The sequence below is a fragment of the Scyliorhinus canicula genome, chromosome 3, assembly GCF_902713615.1.
Source record: "Scyliorhinus canicula chromosome 3, sScyCan1.1, whole genome shotgun sequence".
In the NCBI taxonomy this organism is placed as follows: Eukaryota; Metazoa; Chordata; class Chondrichthyes; order Carcharhiniformes; family Scyliorhinidae; genus Scyliorhinus; species Scyliorhinus canicula.
The window spans coordinates 11,239,129-11,262,561 of record NC_052148.1 but is presented as its reverse complement, the minus strand read 5'-3'; the positions used below and the strand labels follow the sequence as shown (position 1 = coordinate 11,262,561).

The 23,433-nt window shown below is 50.1% G+C and overlaps 1 protein-coding gene and 1 long non-coding RNA gene across 3 annotated transcripts in view; one reads left to right on the top strand and one right to left on the bottom strand.

Moving 5' to 3' along the window:
- The window catches only part of LOC119963818, a 130,699-nt gene that overhangs the window by 66,198 nt on the left and 41,068 nt on the right, over positions 1 to 23,433 (bottom strand). The window lies entirely within an intron of this gene.
- Positions 1 to 23,433, top strand: part of LOC119963816 — a 138,364-nt gene that overhangs the window by 91,571 nt on the left and 23,360 nt on the right. Inside the window, exon 4 of one of the 2 annotated variants that reach the window (XM_038793122.1) lies at positions 11,981 to 15,076. In XM_038793122.1, coding sequence (XP_038649050.1) covers positions 11,981 to 15,076 — 3,096 coding nt within the window. The remainder of the gene's footprint in view (positions 1 to 11,980; positions 15,077 to 23,433) is intronic. The other variant, XM_038793123.1, reaches the window with a different exon arrangement.

The window sequence follows — 23,433 nt, the reverse complement described above, 5'->3', positions numbered from 1 at the left end:
TAACCAGTATCTACACTGAGCGCTTAAGGTGTTTACAGCTAATTTTTAAAATAATTGTTTTGTGGGATGAGTCCCGCTGGCAAGGCCAGCATTTATCGTTCATCCCAGATTGTCCTCGAGAAATTACCTCATTTACTTGGTGAGTGAAATAGTGACAATGAGGGTTAACACTTGAATCTCTGTTGTATCATTCTGACAGATCACTTCTCATTGTGACACTCTCTGATATATCTCCCCAACACTCCTCAGTGCAACACTCTGATTCGCCCCAGTCCTCTCACTGTAACACATTCTATTGTACTCCACAACCCTCAGCGTGGGCAGAAAATTGGCAGAGACTTCTTTGTGTGATGTGAGAGGCAATGGATTTGGGGAAGGAAACTAAGCCCTAGGAATAGAGAAGGTAAGATACTGAGACGTGCAGCTCGCCGAAGGTGGCAGGACAGGTAGATAAGGTGGTTAAGGCATACGGGATACTTGTTTTTATTGGCTGAGGCCCAGAGTATAAGAACAGAGAATAATAGGTATACTAGGAATACTGGACCAGAGTATATTACCATAAAATACTGGATTACAGCGTACATTGCAGCCACTACATTACAGGAAGGATGTGTTTGTGATACGGTGCAGAGGAGGTTTATGAGAATGGTATTTGGAATGGAGAAAATCTAGCTTGGAGGAACGATTGAATAGATTGGGTTTATTTTCTTTGGGTTATTATTTAGTTTACAAAGTTGGGAGGGGCCCTGGGGTGGGTAGGAAGGAGCTGGTTCCCACAGCAGAGGTCAGCAACCTTGATGGAAAATAATTGGTGGGGGATTAGGGGGAGGGTGAACAGGACTTTCATCCAGGGGGGTAGTGCAGATCAGGAGCTCTTGGCCCAAAAGGGTGGTCGAGGCAGAAACCTTCATTTCATTTAAAGAATACTTGATATACACTTGAGGTGCTGTACCTGACAGAGCTATGGACCAAGAGCTGGAAAGTGGGATTTGACTGGCTGGCTGTTTTCAGCAGGGATAGATACGATCATTGGGCTGAATGGCCTGCTGCTATGCCTTCGGTTTCCTGCATTTCCGTGTAGCACTTCCTGTTGTATCCCCACACCTCTCGCTGTAAACGTCTGCTCCTGATTGTATATATCCCTCACTATGATGATGGCTTCTATCTATATAATCCTTTTAACACAATAAAATGTCCCAAGGTAGGTCACAGGAGCATTATGAAACAAAATATAACAGGGCCACATGAGGAGACGTGAGGACAGGTGATCTAAAGCTTGGTCAAAGGGGTACGATTTAAGGAGTGTCTTAAAGGCGGAAAGTGAGTTAGAGATGAGTCGGGGCCAGATGAAATGTATCCCAGGATGCTGAGTGAGGCAAGGGAGGGAATAGCAGAGGTGCCAGCAATAATTTCAATTCCTTTCGGGCCACAGGAGAGGTGCCGGGGAACTGGAGAATAGCCAATGTGGTACCATTATTCCAAAAGAGAGGAAGGAATAAACTAGGAAGCGACAGGCCAGCCAGTCTCACCTCAGTGCTGGGGAAACGATTGGAAGCAATTCTGAGGGACAGAACTAATCTGCATTTGGAGAGGCAGGGGTTAATCGAGAATAGTGAACATGGTTTTGTTAAGGGGAGGTCATGTCTGACCAACCTGATTGAATTTTTCGAAGAGGTGACCAGGTGTGTAGGTGGCGACAATGCATTTGACTCCTTCTACTTGGACTTCAGCAAGGCTCTTGATAAGGTTCCACATGAGAGACTGATAGCCCATGGGATCCAAGGAAATTTGGCAAATTGGATCCAGAATTGGCTGAGTGGCATAAAGCAGAGGGTGATGGTAGCAGAGGAGATTTACCAGGATGTTGCCTTGGCTGGAGAATTTTAGTTGAGAATAATAACCGCTTATTGTCACAAGTGAGCTTCAACGAAGTTACTGCGAAAAGCCCCTCCTCGCCACATTCCGGTGCGTGTTCGGGCAGGCCGGTACGGGAATCGAATCCGCGCTGCTGGCCTTGTTCTGCATTACAAGCCAGCTGTTTAGCCCACTGTGCTAAACCTGCCCCTAATGTTATGAAGGGAGATTGGATGGAGCAGGGGAGACTGATGGGGGGAACTTGATTGAAACGTATAAAATTATGAGGGGCATAGATACAGTAGACAGGAAGAAACCTTTCCCCTTTGGTGGAGTGGTCAATGACCAGGAAGCAGAGATTTAACATAAGGGGCAGGAGGTTTTGAGGGGGAGTGAGGAAAAACCTTTTTCACCCAGAGAATGGTGGGAGTGTGGAACTCGCTGCCTGAAAGGGGGGGTGGAGGCAGAGACCCTTAGAACATTGAAGAAATATTTAGATGTGCACTTGCGATACAATGCTGTGGGCAAAGTGCAACAAAATGGGATAAGATCATTTAGATAGTTGATTTTGACTGGCGCAGACACGATGGGCTGAAGGGCCTTCTCTATGCTGCATGCCTCTCTGAGATGTAAGAAAGGAATTCAGGAGCTTGGGGCCCAGGCTGCTGAGGGTGAGATTGCTAATGATAAAGAGATTTAAACTTTGGAATACTCAAGGGTGCAGAATATCTTGGGAGGGTAGATATAGAAACATAGAAGTAGGAGCAGGAGGAGGCCCTTGAGCCTGCTCCGACATTCACGACAGAATCATAGAAAAGTTACAGCACAGAAGGAGGCCATTCAGCCCATTTTTCCCATGCCTGCCCAAGGACATCCGGATGCCCTGTCTAATCCCACCTTGCTGCATCTGGTCCATAGCCCTGTAGTTTACAGCACTGAAGATGCACTGGAGTACATATCTTCCACTGTATAACACTGGGGTACAAGTCTGTCACTGAATACCACTGGAGCACAGCTCGGTCACTGCCCAACACAGGGTCTCTGCCTCCACCACCAACTCGGGCAGTGAATTCCAGACTCCTACTACTCTCTATATAAAAATGTTCTTCCTCGTCTCCCCTCTACACCTTCTGCCACTTGTCTTCAATCTATGTCCCCTGGTTCTAGAATTCTCCACCGAGGGAAACAATTTTATCCCGTCCACTCTATCTCTTCCCCTCATAATTTTGTACACCTCAATTAAGTCACCCCTCAGCCTTCTTTGTTCCAAGGAAAATAACCCCAAGCTATCCAATCTCTCCTCATAGCTACACTTTTCTAGCCCTGGCAATATTCTTGCAAACGTCTTCTGCACTCTCTCCAGAGCAATTATTATAATCATTGCTGATCATCCAACTCAGTAGCCTGATGCTGCATTTCTCCTCAATATCCTTTGATCACTTTAGCCCCAAGAGCTATATCTAATTCCTTCTTGAAAACATACAACGGTTTGGCCTCAACTACTTTCTGTGGTAGTGAATTCCACAGATTCACCACTCTCTGGGTGAAGAAATTCTCCTCACCTCAGTCCTAAATAGTTTACCCAGTTCGTTAGACTGTGACCCTTGGTATTGGACACCCACCCCATCAGAAACACCCCTACTCAAACCCACATATCCACCCTATACCCGTAACCCTCACCGTCGAGTTCTCCCATTTGCTGCTCCTCTCTCTCTTGGCCCACCTCAGCACCCTCTCTCGGTCACTGAATCGCTGGAACCGAACCAGCACCGCCCTCGGGGGTTCGTTTGCTCTTGGCTTCCTGGCCATTACTCTGTAGGCCTCCTCCAGTTCCAGGGGCGAAGGGACGGCCCCTGCCCCCATCAGTGAGCCCAGCATTTCTGCCACATACCTCGGGAGGTCCGACCCCTCCAGCCCTTCTGCCAGGCCCAGGATCCTCAGGTTTTTCCGCCTCATGCGGGTATCCATCTCCTCCAGTTGGTTTTGCCATTTCAGGTGGAGTGCCTCGTGCACCTCCACCTTTCCCACGAGGACCGTGGCCTCCTCCTCCCTCACAGCCATCTCCTGCTGCAGCTCCCGAATTGACGCCTCTTGGGTCGCCTGGGCTCCCATCAGCCTGGTGGTCGTCGCGTTCATCGACTCCAGCAGCTCCACTTTCAGCTCCGTGAAGAAGCGCAGGAGAACGGCCTGCTGCTCCTCCGCCCATTTCCTCCAGTCCTCGGGTGCACCACCGGCCGCCATTTTGGATTTCTTCCCCCGCTTTTTTCGGGGCGCTGCTGCCGCTTTTTTTCCTGCCCCACTTCGGGTGATGACCATAAATTTCGCAGGGTTCTCCTCTGGGGACCTTCCCCCACCGGGAATCGTCGTTCCAGCGCCGTTAGGGGCCCTCCAATCGGCCCGAAAACACCTTCCTCGCAGGAGCAGCCAAACGTGCGACTTAGCTGGTCATAGCCGCAACCGGAAGTCCATTTAAAGAATACTTGATATACACTTGAGGTGCTGTACCTGACAGAGCTATGGACCAAGAACTGGAAAGTGGGATTTGACTGGCTGGCTGTTTACAGCAGGGATAGATACGATCATTGGGCTGAATGGCCTGCTGCTATGCCTTCGGTGTCCTGCATTTCCGTGTAGCACTTCCTGTTGTATCGCCACACCTCTCGCTGTAAACGTCTGCTCCTGATTGTATATATCCCTCACTATGATGATGGCTTCTATCTATATAATCCTTTTAACACAATAAAATGTCCCAAGGTAGGTCACAGGAGCATTATGAAACAAAATATAACAGGGCCACATGAGGAGACGTGAGGACAGGTGATCTAAAGCTTGGTCAAAGGGGTACGATTTAAGGAGCGTCTTAAAGGCGGAAAGTGAGTTAGAGATGAGTCGGGGCCAGATGAAATGTATCCCAGGCTGCTGAGTGAGGCAAGGGAGGGAATAGCAGAGGTGCCAGCAATAATTTCAATTCCTTTCGGGCCACAGGAGAGGTGCCGGGGAACTGGAGAATAGCCAATGTGGTACCATTATTCCAAAAGAGAGGAAGGAATAAACTAGGAAGCGACAGGCCAGCCAGTCTCACCTCAGTGCTGGGGAAACGATTGGAAGCAATTCTGAGAGACAGAACTAATCTGCATTTGGAGAGGCAGGGGTTAATCGAGAATAGTGAACATGGTTTTGTTAAGGGGAGGTCATGTCTGACCAACCTGATTGAATTTTTCGAAGAGGTGACCAGGTGTGTAGGTGGGGACAATGCATTTGACTCCTTCTACTTGGACTTCAGCAAGGCTCTTGATAAGGTTCCACATGAGAGACTGATAGCCCATGGGATCCAAGGAAGTTTGGCAAATTGGATCCAGAATTGGCTGAGTGGCATAAAGCAGAGGGTGATGGTAGCAGAGGAGATTTACCAGGATGTTGCCTTGGCTGGAGAATTTTAGTTGAGAATAATAACCGCTTATTGTCACAAGTGAGCTTCAACGAAGTTACTGCGAAAAGCCCCTCCTCGCCACATTCCGGTGCTTGTTCGGGGAGGCCGGTACGGGAATCGAATCCGCGCTGCTGGCCTTGTTCTGCATTACAAGCCAGCTGTTTAGCCCACTGTGCTAAACCTGCCCCTAATGTTATGAAGGGAGATTGGATGGAGCAGGGGAGACTGATGGGGGGAACTTGATTGAAACGTATAAAATTATGAGGGGCATAGATACAGTAGACAGGAAGAAACCTTTCCCCTTTGGTGGAGGGGTCAATGACCAGGAAGCAGAGATTTAACATAAGGGGCAGGAGGTTTTGAGGGGGAGTGAGGAAAAACCTTTTTCACCCAGAGGGTGGTGGGAGTGTGGAACTCGCTGCCTGAAAGGGTGGTGGAGGCAGAGACCCGTAGAACATTGAAGAAGTGTTTTGATGTGCACTTGCGATACAATGCTTTGGGCAAAGCGCAACAAAATGGGATAAGATCATTTAGATAGTTGATTTTGACTGGCGCAGACACGATGGGCTGAAGGGCCTTCTCTACGCTGCATGCCTCTCTGAGATGTAAGAAAGGAATTCAGGAGCTTGGGGCCCAGGCTGCTGAGGGTGAGATTGCTAATGATAAAGAGATTAAAACTTTGGAATACTGAAGGGTGCAGAATATCTTGGGAGGGTAGATATAGAAACATAGAAGTAGGAGCAGGAGGAGGCCCTTGAGCCTGCTCCAACATTCACGACAGAATCATAGAAAAGTTACAGCACAGAAGGAGGCCATTCAGCCCATTTTTCCCATGCCTGCCCAAGGACATCCGGATGCCCTGTCTAATCCCACCTTGCTGCATCTGGTCCATAGCCCTGTAGTTTACAGCACTGAAGATGCACTGGAGTACATATCTTCCACTGTGTAACACTGGGGTACAAGTCTGTCACTGAATACCACTGGAGCACAGCTCGGTCACTGCCCAACACAGGGTCTCTGCCTCCACCACCAACTCGGCAGTGAATTCCAGACTCCTACTACTCTCTATATAAAAATGTTCTTCCTCGTCTCCCCTCTACACCTTCTGCCACTTGTCTTCAATCTATGTCTCCTTGTTCTAGAATTATCCACCGAGGGAAACAATTTTTTCCTGCCCACTCTATCTCTTCCCCTCATAATGTTGTACACCTCAATTAAGTCACCCCTCAGCCTTCTCTGTTCCAAGGAAGATAACCCCAAGCTATCCAATCTCTCCTGGTAGCTACACTTTTCCAGCCCTGGCAATATTCTTGCAAACGTCTTCTGCACTCATTCCAGAGCAATTATTATAATCATTGCTGATCATCCAACTCAGTAGCCTGATGCTGCATTTCTCCTCAATATCCTTTGATCACTTTAGCCCCAAGAGCTATATCTAATTCCTTCTTGAAAACATTCAACGTTTTGGCCTCAACTACTTTCTGTGGTAGTGAATTCCACAGATTCACCACTCTCTGGGTGAAGAAATTCTCCTCACCTCAGTCCTAAATAGTTTACCCAGTTCGTTAGACTGTGACCCTTGGTATTGGACACCCACCCCATCAGAAACATTGTTCCATCATCTACCCTGTCTTGTCCTGTTAGAATTTTATAGGTTTCCACCAGATCCCCCCTCGTTCTTCTAAATTCCAGTGAATACAATCCTAACCAACACAATCGTTCTTCATACGTCAATCTCACTCATTATCCCAGGAATCAGTCTGGGAAACCTTCGCTGCACTCCCTCCATAGCAAGAACATCCTTCCTCAGATAAGGAGACCAAAACTGCACACAATACTCCTGGTGTAGCCTCACCAGGGTCCTGTATAATTACAGCAAGACACGCCTGCCACTATACTCGAATCCTCTTGTTATGGAAGTCAACATACCATTTGCCTTCTTTACTGCCTGCTGTACCTGCATGCTTACCTTCAGTGACTGGTGTGCACATTCCCCGCTCTCAATCTATAGCCATTCAAATAATAATTTGCTTTCTGTTTTTTGCGACCAAAGTGGATAATCTCACATTTATCCATATTTGCAGCTAGGGATGGTTAATAAATGCTGGCCTAACAAGTGACCCCCACATCTGTAAATAATTTTTTTTAAAAATCTGCCATGTATTTGCCCACTCACTCAGCCTGTCCAAATCTCACTGAAGCATCTCTGCATCCTCCTCACAGCTCACCCTCACACCCAACTTTGTGTTATGTTACAGAAATAAGCAGGGGTGAGGCCATAGTGGGTTTTGACAACCAGGATGAGAAGTTTAAAATCAAGTAATTGCTTGACCAGGGTATTGGGTTAGGGGTGATAGGGAAATGGACTTGGGGCGCGTTGAGACAGAGACATAGTTTTAGATGAGGGTAGAATGTGAAAGACCTGCCAGGAGTGCATTTAATCGTCAAGTCCAAAGTTAACGAAGGATAGAATGAGAGTTTTCATCGGCAGAAGAAATTGAGACAGAGTGAAGTAAGAAAATGTTATGGAGGTAGATATTGGTGGCCTTGGTAACACGAAGGTTGGCAACATAGAATCATGGAATTCCTGCAGTGCAGAAGGAGGCCATTCGACCCATCGAGTCTGACCCTCCGAAAGAGCACTCCAACCAGGCCCAATCCCCCCGCCCTATCCACGTAACCCTGCACATTAATCATGGCCAATCCACCTAACCTGCACATCTTCTGGGATAGATTGGGATTGTTAGACTGGTGCTCAGGAGAGGGATAGAGTCAGTAGCCTGGCAACGGAGTTTGGAGTGAGGGGAGGAAAACAATGGCTTCAGTCTTCCCAATAGTTTAACTGCAGGAAATTTCTTCCCATGCAGTACAGGATGTTGGATAAACAGTCTGATAATTTAACAACAGTGGGGGAGTCGAGAGAGGTGCTGAGGGGGATAGAGCTGGGGGGCGTCAGTGTAGATGAGAGAACGACTACAATGCTTCTGGATGATGTCACCGAGGGGCAGTCTGCAGATGAGGAATAGGAGAGGGTCGAGGATTGACTCTTGGGGATACCAGAGTTAATGGTGCACGGGCAGGAAGAGAAGCCATTGCAAATGATTCTTTGGCTATGGTTAGGTGGATAAGAATGGACCGAGGAGAGCATGGACAGCACGGTAGCTGTGGTTAGCACAATCGCTTCACAGCTGCAGGATCCCAGGTTCGATTCCCGGTCACTGTCTGTGCGGAGTCTGCACGTTCTCCCCGTGACTGCGTGGGTTTCCTCCGGGTGCTCCGGTTTCCTCCCACAGTCCAAAGATGTGCAGGTTAGGTGGATTGGCCGTGATAAATTGCCCTTAGTGTCCAAAAAGGTTAAGTGGGGTTTACAGGGATAGAGTAGATCCGTGGGCTTGAGTAGGGTGTTCTTTGTAAGGGCTGGTGCAGACTCAGTGGGCCGAATGGCCTCCTCCTGCACTGTAAATACTATGATCTATGAGAGCAGTGCCACTCAGCTGGATTAGAGTGGAGAGTCTGCACATTCTCCCCTTGTCGCTGTGGGTTTCCTCCGGGTGCTCCGGTTTCCCTCCACAGTCCAAAGATGTGCAGGTTAGGTGGATTGGCCATGCCAGGTTGCCCTTAGTGACCAAAAAGGTTAGGAGGGGTTATTGGGTTACGGGGATAGGGTGGAAGGGAGGGCTTAAGTGGGTCGATGCAGACTCGATGGGCTGAATGGCCTCATTCTGCACTGTATGTTCTATGAGAGGCTGTTATGACTAACTGTGTCAAAGACAGAGCGAGCAGGGATGGTTTATCTTTGCCACAGTCACCATCGGAGGGTATTTGTGATTTTGATCAGAGTTCTTTTGGTACTGTGGCGGGGCAGAAGCCTGTTTGGATGGATTGCTCCTGTTTGGAGCAACACCTATGCCCCACACCCCTTGCTGCAACATTCTGATGTTCTCACTATCATTGTGATATGCCCCCTCACCCTCCACCCTATAATATCTGATATACCTCACAGCCAGGGGCTGGTTTAGCTAACTAGGCTAAATCGCTGGCTTTTAAAGCAGACCAAGGCAGGCCAGCAGCACGGTTCGATTCCCGTACCAGCCTCCCCGGACAGGCGCCGGAATGTGGCGACTAGGGGCTTTTCACAGTAACTTCATTGAAGCCTACTCGTGACAATAAAGCGATTTTCATTTTCATTTTTTTTTTAATAGTCCCCCCCACTCTCCACACTATAATATCTGCTATACCTCACAGTAATAGTCCCCCCCACTCTCCACACTATAATATCTGCTATACCTCACAGTAATAGTCCCCCCCACTCTCCACACTATAATATCTGCTATACCTCACAGTAATAGTCCCTCACTAACATGTCCTTCAGTGTGATATCCTGATACCGGCAGAGACCCACAAATCCTTTGTGAGCAAATCTTTGCTGCAACACTACATCTTTTTACTGAATACAGGATTTCTAGTAATTCTTTCACCAAAACCTCTCACTCTGGGGAGGAAGCTGCAGAAAGCTGCCCAAGTGTTTTTTTTTTAAAAAAGCAAGCCTAGCAATACACAGATAAATTTTGATAAGAATTCTGGCCTTGTGACTTGTTTAGACTTTCATGGTCTTTGACTATAATTAGGAACTGTTTCCTCCCGAGTTGATGATATTTGATGAATAAACATGATTTCCTTGAAATTTGCTTGTTCTGATTTCAACATGGTAATTTAAGAAAACAGCCTCCCATCCACCAATCCAGTTCCATGATCAGGTCCTTGTTTAGGATTCAAGTTTTGCCAAAACAAACAATTTACTCTTTACTGGAGTCTTAATTTTGCGCAGTGGCATGTCCAGAGCTTGCTTTTGTAGAAAATCATAGAATCATAGATTATCATAGAATTTACAGTGCAGAAGGAGGCCATTCGACCCATCGAGTCTGCACCGGCTCTTGGAAAGAGCACCCTACCCAAGGTCAACACCTCCACCCTATCCCCATAACCCAGTAACCCCACCCAACACCAAGGGCAATTTTGGACACGAAGGGCAATTTACCATGGCCAATCCACCTAACCTGCACATCTTTGGACTGTGGGAGGAAACCGGAGCACCCGGAGGAAACCCACGCAGACACGGGGAGAAAGTGCAGACTCCGCACATAGTGACCCAGCGGGGAATCGAACCTGGGACCCTGGAGCTATGAAGCAATTGTGCTATCCACAATGCTACCGTGCTGCCCTTGGAGGCTATTGACTGTTAACATGGTTAACAAGCTAATGTATTCTCTAAATTCACCAGACAGTTTTTCTAAAACTACTTCTTTTCCCTTCACATCTTCATCTTTCGTACAAAGAACTGCTTTTCAATGACAAGTTGCCAAGTAATTGCCCCTGGCATTTTGCGTCACGTAATTAGTTCCATCATCTTATTCACCCTCCCAAACCGTCCCTCCCATGTAGTTCTTTTCCAATGTCACTCCATCCTTCTTCCATCCCCTTTATGCCATTCCCATTCCTTCCAGACCTCCCCTGACATTTCCAGCACAGTTTCTGCATCATCCCATCCCATTCCAAGAAGATCTCTCCAGCCAGGGTAACTTTGTCGGGCTCTTCTTACCTTTGTGTTTTGTTCTCTGCCAACACCCTGAGCTCCATGGCCTCCAATACCACCAACCATTGGCAGCCTTGCGTAATAAACCCACCAACGCACCCTTTATACTGGCCAATCGAAAACGTCCAGATGGACAGAAACTGAGTGTTGTTGTTATCAATACCACATACTGTTCACTGGAGTAATGTGTAGAAGCAGGAATAGGCTGTTCAACCCGTTGAGACTGTCCTGCCATTCAATCCAATCATGTCTGATCATCCACTCCAATGTCTTTTCCCCCACACTATCCTCATATCTCTTTATTCTTGTTATTCAGAAAGCTGTGCGTCTCTAATGACCGAGCTTCCACTGTCCACTGGGGTAGAAAATTCCAAAGAATCTGAATTCTGAGAAAACAGATTTCTCCACATCTTGGTCCTAAATAACCTCCCAATTATTTTAAAAATTGTGTCTCCTGGTTCTAGACTCCACAACCAGGGGAAACAGCTTACCTGCATCGAACCTGTCTATTCCTTCAAGTATTTTGTATGTTTCAATGGGATCACCTCATTCTTTGAAACTCCAGTGAATACAGGCCCAGTTTGCCCAAACTCTTCATAGGAGAGTCCCACCATCCCCGGAACAAGTCTGGTGAATCTTCGTTGGCAGTTGGCAACAATATCCTTCCTAAGGAGACCAAAACTGCACACAGTATTCCCAGGTGCAATCTAACCAAGGTTCTGCCTGATTTAAGCAAGCAAGTATACCCTAGACCATCTCTGGAACACTCTTGTATACTTCATGCCCCTCATTGTAACACTTAACCACATCCCATAATCCTCTCTTAACAGACTGATTCAGTGATCAACCTTAATAGACATTCATCTCTTTAATTATGCCGTTTGCTGTTCCATTATGCAGAGCTCCCACTGAATTAGAATTGTAAAACATAAAACACAGACTGAAAATCTGTCTCAAATAAAGTGGGCAGTGTAATGAGACAGATTTCCTGGAACATTAGATCGCACAACAGAAACTATTTGAATATGATCATATTTGAAGATTATTATGTTTAGCCCTGACACAACACTAACCAGGAGGAACATTCTGTCTTCCCTCCACAGCCTGGAAGTGTCTCCTATGGTAGAAACCAGTTCAGATGCTCCCTTGTTCTCTCCTTGTTTACCATTGCATCCTCCTCCTCCAGTTCCTCCTGTGCCTCTTCTTCTTCCACGTTCTCTTCATTCTTCCACCAACCCTGGCTCACCGGGTAGCACGACTAACACTAACCTGTTCACAACTGCTGAGGAAGCCTTTGTGCTGTCCTCAAAGCCAAGCACCAATCCTTTCTTCAACGCACTACAGAGTAACCCTTTCTTTGAGGACCTCTTAGCCGATCAGACATTAAAATCTCCTCCCTTAACGTCCTCCTCTTCTAGTTTAACCTTCGGGTCTCGAGGTGTATCCGGGAATGTGTCGCTTCCCTCCCCAAGCACCGCTGACTCGAGTGGAAGAGACTTGTGTGCCTTGCCAAAATCTGTAGCCAAAGAAGAGATTCCTGCCAGGCCTCCTCCTCCTCCTGCTCCAGCCTCTGCAATGACCAGAACAAATATAAGCTCCGTCCAAAAACCAGAGCCATCAGCTCCATCTGGTCCACTGGACTCCGCCGAATCAGCCATGTGGTCAGCTGTCTTCCCACCTGGAGCTGATGCTGAGGTTAAAGGTCAAGTACCATTAGTACCCTCAAACGCTGATTCACTGGGTGATTTGAATGTTGTTGCACCTTTTATTGGGCTAAGCCAAATGCAAATGGAGTCTCTGGTGGAAGGTAAGTGTCCTTCCATATTCACCCAAGAAGTTGACCACAAGACTGTGGAAATAAGTCCTTCGATTCCAAATGCTGCCTCAATTCTGGCCAGTAACCAAGGGAGCAGCATTTTCTTTAACATCGCAGGACTGAGGGTCAACTCAAAAGGCAAGAGTAACGAGCCCTCGGACATAATTCAGGAAGGAACCCTTACAGAGAATGCAAAACCCTTGGATTTGAACATCTACCCTACTTTCGACACAACCCTTTCATCGGCCATTGAGAGGCCGGCCCAGGTGGAATGTGATGGGTCACCACCAATGATTTGGAATGTTGTCTCCAGTAAATCAGGACATGATTTTGTACCAGAACTGAGACATGATCTTCTTGAGCCGCAGACTAACTGTGGGTCTGTGGCCTTACACCAAGAGAAGATTACAAAGGAACAAAAGGACCTCAGTCGTGTGGAGAAATCCTCAGCACTGAAGGAAAGTGGCCAAGGTCGAAGGGACATTGCCAACAAACCTGAAGGCTGGCGGCAGATTGGAAGTCCTCCCTTCTTGGTACCTGCACCCAAGGACACTGCAGATAACAGTGATGGGACAACGCAGGCCAAAAATAGTCAAGCCAGCATTGTACCTTTCTTCCAAGATGGTCAGGGTAATGTCCAAGGTAATGTCCGCTTCCTTGCTTCACCCAGTTCCCAAGTTATCTTTGGCAAAGATGACAAACAGTTCTATGAAGGCTGTCAAAGTGGTGTCACAGTGGGAAGCACATTCCAGGAAGTAGGCTTGCCCTCGGACGCTGCAGGGTGGAGTCCAGAGACTGTTGCAGACAGTGAAAATATTATTTCTGAATCACCTGTCAAATTGGACACTCCGTTTACACGGATTGACCCTCCACCTCCGAAGCCACCGAGACTGCCTGCATGTGCCGACCTGGGTGTGGAAGCAGAAGGCAACTCGGTGAAGGAGCTTCAAAGAGAAAAAGAGACGCCATTTGACCCTCAAGCGACTGCTGTGCAGTTGGTAAACCGAACGGAGGAACAATCGGATCAAACGTTTGAACAAAAGGCCTCTCTTGTGGTCTCGAGCCCAGCTGTTGATGAGGTAAATCCTGATTGGACTGATTCCATCCCCGCACAGTCTGCCGCTAAGGAGTCTGTGGATAATATTAGACCATCAAATGATGTGGTAACTAAGGGGGAGGCGTCTTGTGGGACCATCGAGTTGAATGTAAATGAGAGAACAGAGGTTGAGCACTACAAGACTTGTCTTTCGACTCTCTCAGTGGAGGGAATAAACACGTCAATTGATGGCGATGGAAATTCACACAAATTGGATGTTTTCCAACAAACCCGTACTTCAGGGCTAATTGAGGTCCGCCAGGCAAAGCAGCCTGTCAACTTACATCCCGCTCGGTTGAAAACAACTGCTGGTGTGAGCTCATTGGAGACCACCCTACCGGCTGAGGAGAGGCCGCTGACAGTCCTGGAGCGGCCAAATGTATTTCATAACGAGGAAACCAGTATGCTGTGGCCCGATCAGACTGACCAATCGGAGCAGCAGTTCATATCGGCCGTCGAGGACCTGCCGCACAAGTCCAGCCCTGTCCTTCCTGAGTCTTTGGGGAATGTTGCAGTGTTCTATGGAGAGCTAAATGCCGAAGTAAACGAGGGAGCTGGACAGAGAAGGGGGACTTCCACATTGAGGGATTCTGAGGAAACGCTAACCGGGGGTATTGAGATAGAAACTCGGAACAGCCAATCCGGTGAGGCTGCGTGTCGAAGCGCTGGGGTGAGGCCTTCCCTACGCGCTGAACCAGTGACAGGTGGGACGGAAGCGGATCAGCAAGCCAGACCAGGCGAAGCCATCTTGGCTGACCATCCTCTATCTGATTTTTGCCAGCCCACAGCTGCCCAGGGACAGTTTCCGGAAAAGGCAGATGGTGCGACCTGTAACAGCCGGCCTTCTGCCCAGAGCGTTATCCTTCAATCCCTCGGCGATGGGATGCCAGTGACTGACGATTGTTCTTTAGCCGCGTCCCATGGCCATTCTGCAGCTCGTCATTCCTTCTTTGAGGACGAGCTGAGCTTTAAAGAGCTTCATCTAAAGGCTGCGCCGCATGCCGTTCAAGTCACTAACTTCGCTAGGGAGCAGTTGGCTCCGCCTCCACCGAGTAATAAGCCTTTGGCCTTCTCTACCCCTTATCCTGTGGCTGTGACTAACTCTAGAGTAACTGATCTGCCCTCCCCCATCCTCCTCCCTTCGAGTGTGGTTTCCCTCTCCGAGACCACCGAGCGGGTGGTCACCCCCCGTCACTTGCTGCAGTCCAGCGGGTCGGTGCCAGCGCTTACTGTTCTGCCCCGGGAGACACAGCTGGCTGAGATGCCCTTCCCTCAGCAGAGAATCAGGTGAGCATGGTATAAAAAGTAATTAAATTTTTGATGTTTTGTGTTCAAAATGTGCATTTCCAATAGTTTCCATAGACACGAGTGTTACCGATTTTGCGGGGGGGGGGGGGGGGGGGGGGGGGGGGGGGAATGCCTGATGTCAATTATTTCTTCTCCCAATTTTCTCCCTTAAATCCAGATTAATTGGACAGCTCTTTCAAAGAACTGGCACCGGCCAGATGGGCTGAATGGCCTCCTTTTGTGCTGTATGATTCTAGCCAGTTCAATGGCAGACAGCAGGCCTGTGGTACTTGACCATTCCTCGTGTTTGAGCCTCGACAGTGACGTTCCCCCATTGTGATGCCAATTCCAGTCCTGACCACAAATGTATAATTGACAGCCGGATTCATTGATAGTGATCAGGAGCAGGAAGATGTAACCCATTTTCCCCCATCTCTCTCCCCCCTTCCTTAAACCGGAACACTGAAGTCCATTGTCCTGCTGATGCCTTGGTCTGAGGTAACTCTGAGGCAGGGAGGTTGCCCACTATTGGAGCTCAAAGTTGAAGCCACTTGTTTCCTCTGAGACTGACCAAAGTTGATTGGTTTTACATGCGACCTGTTACTAAGGAGTCGAGAAACCCCTCTCAGCATCCAAGCAGGCAGGGGGATGGAGGGAAGGGGTATTTGGGAGCAAAGTGAGGAAATGTTTCAGCATCCAGGTCAAGGGAGCTGGCACTGAAGTTGGAAGCAGTCTTTTCAAAATGGAAATGGAGTTATTGTACTGTAAACCAAAACAGAGGAAAAGAATGATTAGATCTCTGCCCCCAATCTATGCTGGGAATGATATGACTCGTACTCACTCCTGAAGAGGTCCTCTTGGGGTTTCAGGCAATCGTTTGGGGACCGCTTGTCAAAATGAAGATGCTCCCAGAGAATCAGAGCTCCAGGATTGTGCCGGCTTCTTCAGACACCAAAGATTGGAAGTATCTAGCTACAATCTAGCTACTTCTCCTAATTCCTATGTTCCTAAACTTTGAAACACGTGTTTGGAGTGGGCATTTTATACCCTCAGAATGGTCAAATTAGATACACTCTGGTGGCCGGTTGCTTCATTACTGGACACGATATTTTCAGTCATACGGAGTCAAGCGCATGGACTTCTGTCACCCACTTGGATCATTGACATTGCAACTCCCTTTGTCAATGCAGCTGAAGTGTAGTTCTGCGATACTACCCAGTGTCTCAGTGTGTGAAAGGACAGTGCCCCAGCCAATGCACAATGTCCCAGTGTGTGAAAGGACAGTACCCAACCCAGTGTCCAAGTGTGAAGGGACAGTGTCACACCTAGTGTGTGAAAGGACAGTGCCCCACCCAGTTGATGAAAGGATAGTGCCCCACCCAGTCTCCCAGTGTGTGAATTGGACAGTGCTCCACCCAGTGTGTGAAAGGACAGTGCTCCACCCAGTCTCCCAGTGTGTGAAAGGACAGTGCTCCACCCAGTGTGTGAATTGGACAGTGCTCCACCCAGTGTGTGAATGGACAGTGCTCCACCCAGTCTCCCAGTGTGTGAAAGGACAGTGCTCCACCCAGTGTGTGAATTGGACAGTGCTCCACCCAGTGTGTGAATGGACAGTGCTCCACCCAGTCTCCCAGTGTGTGAAAGGACAGTGCTCCACCCAGTGTGTGAATTGGACAGTGCTCCACCCAGTGTGTGAATGGACAGTGCTCCACCCAGTCTCCCAGTGTGTGAAAGGACAGTTCTCCACCCAGTGTGTGAACGGACAGTGCTCCACCCAGTCTCCCAGTGTGTGAAAGGACAGTGCTCCACCCAGTGCGTGAACGGACAGTGCTCCACCCAGTCTCCCAGTGTGTAAAAGGACAGTGCTCCATCCAGTGTGTGAACGGACAGTGCTCCACCCAGTCTCCCAGTGTGTAAAAGGACAGTGCTCCATCCAGTGTGTGAACGGACAGTGCTCCACCCAGTCTCCCAGTGTGTAAAAGGACAGTGCTCCATCCAGTGTGTGAACGGACAGTGCTCCACCCAGTCTCCCAATGTGCGAAAGGACAGTGCTCCTCACAGTGTGTGAAAGGACAGTGTCACACCCAGTGTCCCAGTGTGTGAAAGGACAGTGCTCCACCCAGTGTGTGAAAGCACAGTGTCCCATCCAGTGTCCCAATGTGTGAAAGGACAGTGCCCCGCCCAATGTCCCAGTGGATGAAAGGACAGTGCTCCACCCAGTGTGTGAAAGAACAGTGCCCAGCCCAGTGTCCCAGTGGATGAAAGGACAGTGCCCTACCCAGTGTGTGAAAGGACAGTGCTCCACCCAATGTCCCAGTGGATGAAAGGACAGTGCCCCACCCAGTGTGTGAAAGGACAGTGCCCCGCCCAATGTCCCAGTGGATGAAAGGACAGTGCCCCACCCAGTGTGTGAAAGGACAGTGCCCCACCCAATGTCCCAGTGGATGAAAGGACAGTGTTCCACCCATTGTGTGAAAGGACAGTGTCCCATCCAGTGTCCCAATGTGTGAAAGGACAGTGCCCCACCCAGTGTGTGAAAGGACAGTGTCCCATCCAGTGTCCCAATGTGTGAAAGGACAGTGCCCCACCCAGTGTGTGAAAGGACAGTGCCCCACCCAATGTCCCAGTGGATGAAAGGACAGTGCCCCACCCATTGTGTGAAAGGACAGTGTCCCATCCAGTGTCCCAATGTGTGAAAGGACAGTGCCCCACCCAGTGTGTGAAAGGACAGTGTCCCATCCAGTGTCCCAGTGGATGAAAGGACAGTGCCCCACCCAGTGTGTGAAAGGACAGTGCCCCACCCAGTGTGTGAAAGGACAGTGCCCCACCCAGTGTGTGAAAGGACAGTGCCCCACCCAGTGTGTGAAAGGACAGTGCCCCGCCCAATGTCCCAGTGGATGAAAGGACAGTGTTCCACTCGTGTGAAAGGACAGTGTCCCATCCAGTGTCCCAATGTGTGAAAGGACAGTGCCCCACCCAGTGTGTGAAAGGACAGTGTCCCCCTCAGTGTGTGAAAGGACAGTGCCCCACCCAGTGTGTGAAAGGACAGTGCTCCACCCAGTGTGTGAAAGAACAGTGCCCAACCCAGTGTCCCAGTGTGTGAAAGGGCAGTGCTCCACCCTGTTTGGGAAAGGACAATGTCACACCCAGTGGGTGAAAGGACAGTGCTCAACTCAGGGTGTGAAAATACAGTGCCCCACAGTGTGTGAAAGGTCAGTATCACGCCCAATGTCCCAGTGTGTGAAAGGACAGTGTTCCATCCAATGTGTGAAAGGACAGTATCACATCCAGTGTGTGAAAGGATCGTGTCACACCCAGTGTCCCAGTGTGTGAAAGGACAGTGTCACATCCAGTGTGTGAAAGGACAGTATCACATCCAGTGTGTGAAAGGACAGTGCCCCACCCAGTGTCCCAGTGTGTGAAAGGACAGTGTCACATCCAGTGTGTGAAAGGACAGTGCCCCACCCAGTGTCCCAGTGTGTGAAAGGACAGTGTCACATCCAGTGTGTGAAAGGACAGTGCCCCACCCAGTGTGTGAAAGGACAGTGCCCCACCCAGTGTCCCAGTGTGTGAAAGGAGAGTGTCACATCCAGTGTGTGAAAGGACAGTGTCACATCCAGTGGGTGAAAGGACAGGGCTGCACCAGTGTGTGAAAGAACAGGGGAAGCATGGTAGCATAGTGGTTAGCACAATTGCTTCACATATCCAGGGTCCCAGGTCCCTGGTTCAATTCCCGGCTGGGTCACTGTCTGGGCGGAGTCTGCATGGCCTCCCCGTGTGTGTGTGGATTTCCTCTGGGAGCTCCGGTTTCCTTCCACAGTCCAAGGGTGTGCAGGTTAGGTGGCTTGGCCATGATAAATTGCCATTAATGTCCAAAAAGGCTAGGTGGGGGTTGCTTGGTTGTGGGGATAGGTAGATACGTGGGCTTGAGTGGGTTGCTCTTTGTAAGGGCCGGTGCAGACTGGATGGGCCGAATGGCCTCCTTCTGCACTGTAAAAAAAAAAAAAAAAATTTTAAATTCTATGACAGTGCCCCACCCAGCGTGTGAAAGGACAGTGCTCCACACAGTGTGTGAAAGGACAGTGCCTCACCCAGTGTGTGAAAGGACAGTGCTCCACACAGTGTCCCAGTGTGTGAAAGGAAAGTGTCACACCCAGTGTCCCAGCGTGTGAAAAGACAGTGTCACACCCAGTGTGTGAAAGGACAGTGCCTCACCCAGCGTGTGAAAGGACAGTGCCTCACCTAGTGTCCCAGTGTGTGAAAGGAGAGTGTCACACCCAGTGTCCCAGCATGTGAAAGGACAGTGTCACACCCAGCGTGTGAAAGGACAGTGCCTCACCCAGTGTCCCAGTGTGTGAAAGGAGAGTGTCACACCCAGTGTCCAAGCATGTGAAAGGACAGTGTCACACCCAGTGTGTGAAAGGTAATGTGCCTCACCCAGTGTCCCAGTGTGTGAAAGGACAGTGCCTCACCCAGTGTCCCAGTGTGTGTAAGGACAGTGCCTCATCCAGTGTCCCAGAGTGTGAAAGGACAGTGTCATACCCGGTGTCCCAGTGTGTGTAAGGACAGTGCCTCACCTGGTGTCCCAGTGTGTGAAAGGACAGTGCCCCACCCAGTGTCCCAGTGTGTGAAAGGACAGTGCCTCACCCAGCATGTGAAAGGACAGTGCCTCACCCAGTGTCCCAGAGTGTGAAAGGACAGTGTCATACCCGGTGTCCCAGTGTGTGTAAGGACAGTGCCTCACCCGGTGTCCCAGTGTGTGTAAGGACAGTGCCTCACCCAGTGTCCCAGAGTGTGAAAGGACAGTGTCATACCCGGTGTCCCAGTGTGTGTAAGGACAGTGCCTCACCCGGTGTCCCAGTGTGTGTAAGGACAGTGCCTCACCCAGTGTCCCAGTGTGTGTAAGGACAGTGCCTCACCCAGTGTCCCAGTGTGTGAAAGGACAGTGCCTCACCCAGCATGTGAAAGGACAGTGCTCCACCCAGTGTCCCAGTGTGTGTAAGGACAGTGTCACACCCAGTGTCCCAGTGTGTGAAAGGACAGTGCCTTACCCAGTGTCCCAGTGTGTGAAAGGACAGTGGCCCACCCAGTGTCCAAGTGTGTGTAAGGACAGTGTCACACCCAGTGTCCCAGTGTGTGAAAGGACAGTGCTCCACCCAGTGTGTGAAAGCACAGTGTCCCATCCAGTGTCCCAATGTGTGAAAGGACAGTGCCCCGCCCAATGTCCCAGTGGATGAAAGGACAGTGCCCCACCCAGTGTGTGGAAGGACAGTGCTCCATGCAGTGTGTGAAAGAACAGTGCCCAACCCAGTGTCCCAGTGTGTGAAAGAACAGTGCCCAACCCAGTGTCCCAGTGTGTGAAACGAAAGTGTCACACCCAGTGTCCCAGCGTGTGAAAGGACGGTGCCTCACCCAGTGTCCCAGTGTGTGTAAGGACAGTGTCACACCCAGTGTCCCAGTGTGTGAAAGGACAGTGCTCCACAGAGTGTGTGAAAGCACAGTGTCCCATCCAGTGTCCCAATGTGTGAAAGGACAGTGCCCCACTCAGTGTCCCAGTGTGTGAAAGGACAGTGCTTCACCCAGCATGTGATAGAACAGTGCTCCACCCAGTGTCCAAGTGAGTGAAAGGGCAGTGCTCCACCCTGTTTGGGAAAGGACAATGTCACACCCAGTGGGTGAAAGGACAGTGCTCAACTCAGGGTGTGAAAGTACAGTGCCCCACAGTGTGTGAAAGGTCAGTATCACGCCCAATGTCCCAGTGGATGAAAGGACAGTGTTCCACCCGTTGTGTGAAAGGACCGTGTCACTCCCAGTGTGTGAAAGGACCGTGTCACTCCCAGTGTGTGAAAGGACCGTGTCAAACCCAGTGTGTGAAAGGACCGTGTCACACCCAGTGTGTGAAAGGACCGTGTCACTCCCAGTGTGTGAAAGGACCGTGTCACACCCAGTGTGTGAAAGAACAGTGTCACACCCAGTGTGTGAAAGAACAGTGTCACACCCAGTGTGTGAAAGGACAGTGTCACATCCAGTGTGTGAAAGGACAGTGCCTCACCCAGTGTCCCAGTGTGTGTAAGGACAGTGTCACACCCAGTGTGTGTAAGGACAGTGTCACACCCAGTGTGTGTAAGGACAGTGACCCACCCAGTGTCGCAGTGTATGTAAGGACAGTGCCTCACCCAGTGTCGCAGTGTGTGTAAGTACAGTGTCACACCCAGTGTCCCAGTGGGTGAAAGGACAGTGTCACACCCAGTGTCGCAGTGTGTAAGGACAGTGCCTCACCCAGTGTCGCAGTGTGTGTAAGGACAGTGTCACACCCAGTGTCCCAGTGTGTGTAAGGACAGTGTCACACCCAATGTCCCAGTGTGTGAAAGCACAGTGTCCCATCCAGTGTCCCAATGTGTGAAAGGACAGTGTCACACCCAGTGTCCCAGTGTGTGTAAAGACAGTGTCACACCCAATGTCCCAGTGTGTGTAAGCACAGTGTCACAGCCAGCGTCCCAGTGTGTGTAAGGACAGTGTCACAGCCAGTGTCCCAGTGTGCGTAAGGACAGTGTCACACCCGGTGTCCCAGTGTGCGTAAGGACAGTGTCACACCCGGTGTCCCAGTGTGCGTAAGGACAGTGTCACACCCAATGTCCCAGTGTGTGTAAGGACAGTGTCACACCCAGTGTCCCAGTGTGTGTAAGGACAGTGTCACATCCAGTGTCCCAGTGTGTGTAATGACAGTGTCACTCCCAGTGGGTGAAAGTACAGTGCCCCACCCAGTGTGTGTAAGGACAGTGTCACACCCAGTGTCCCAGTGTGTGAAATGCCAGTGCCCCACCCAGTGTCCGTGTGTGAAAGGACAGTGTCACACCCAGTGTCCCAGTGTGTGTAAGGACAGTGCCCCACCCAGTGTCCCAGTGTGTGAAAGGACAGTGCCCCACCCAGTGTGTGTAAGGACAGTGTCACACCCAGTGTGTGTAAGGACAGTGCCTCACCCAGTGTCCCAGTGTGTGAAAGGACAGTGCCTCACCCAGTGTCCCAGTGTGTGAAAGGACAGTGCCCCACACAGTGTGTGAAAGGACAGTGTCACACCCAGTGTCCTAGTGTGTGAAAGGACAGTGTCACACCCGGTGTCCCAGTGTTTGAAAGGACAGTGCCTCACCCAGTGTCCCAGTGTGTGTAAGGACAGTGCCTCACCCAGTGTCCCAGTGTGTGTAAGGACAGTGTCACACCCGGTGTCCCAGTGTGTGAAAGGACAGTGCCTCACCTTGTGTCCCAGTGTGTGAAAGGACAGTGCCTCATCTTGTGTCCCAGTGGGTGAAAGGACAGTGCCTCACCCGGTGTCCCAGTGTGTGTAAGGACAGTGCCTCACCAGGTGTCCCAGTGTGTGAAAGGACAGTGTCACACCCAGTGTCCCAATGTGTGTAAGGACAGTGCCCCACCCAGTGTGTGAAAGGACAGTGCCCCACCCAGTGTCCCAGTGTGTGAAAGGACAGTGCTCCACCCAGTGTCCCAGTGTGTGAAAGGACAGTGCCCCACCCAGTGTCCCAGTGTGTGTAATGACAGTGTCACTCCCAGTGGGTGAAAGGACAGTGCCCCACCCAGTGTCCCAGTGTGTGAAAGGACAGTGCCCCACCCAGTGTGTGTAAGGACAGTGTCACACCCAGTGTGTGTAAGGACAGTGCCTCACCCAGTGTCCCAGTGTGTGAAAGGACAGTGCCTCACCCAGTGTCCCAGTGTGTGAAAGGACAGTGCCCCACACAGTGTGTGAAAGGACAGTGTCACACCCAGTGTCCTAGTGTGTGAAAGGACAGTGTCACACCCGGTGTCCCAGTGTTTGAAAGGACAGTGCCTCACCCAGTGTCCCAGTGTGTGTAAGGACAGTGCCTCACCCAGTGTCCCAGTGTGTGTAAGGACAGTGTCACACCCGGTGTCCCAGTGTGTGAAAGGACAGTGCCTCACCTTGTGTCCCAGTGTGTGAAAGGACAGTGCCTCATCTTGTGTCCCAGTGGGTGAAAGGACAGTGCCTCACCCGGTGTCCCAGTGTGTGTAAGGACAGTGCCTCACCAGGTGTCCCAGTGTGTGAAAGGACAGTGTCACACCCAGTGTCCCAATGTGTGAAAGGACAGTGCCCCACCCAGTGTGTGAAAGGACAGTGCCCCACCCAGTGTCCCAGTGTGTGAAAGGACAGTGCTCCACCCAGTGTCCCAGTGTGTGAAAGGACAGTGCCCCACCCAGTGTCCCAGTGTGTGTAAGGACAGTGCCTCACCTTGTGTCCAAGTGTGTGAAAGGACAGTGCCCCACCCAGTGTGTGAAAGGACAGTGCCTCACCTTGTGTCCCAGTGTGTGAAAGGACAGTGCCCCACCCAGCG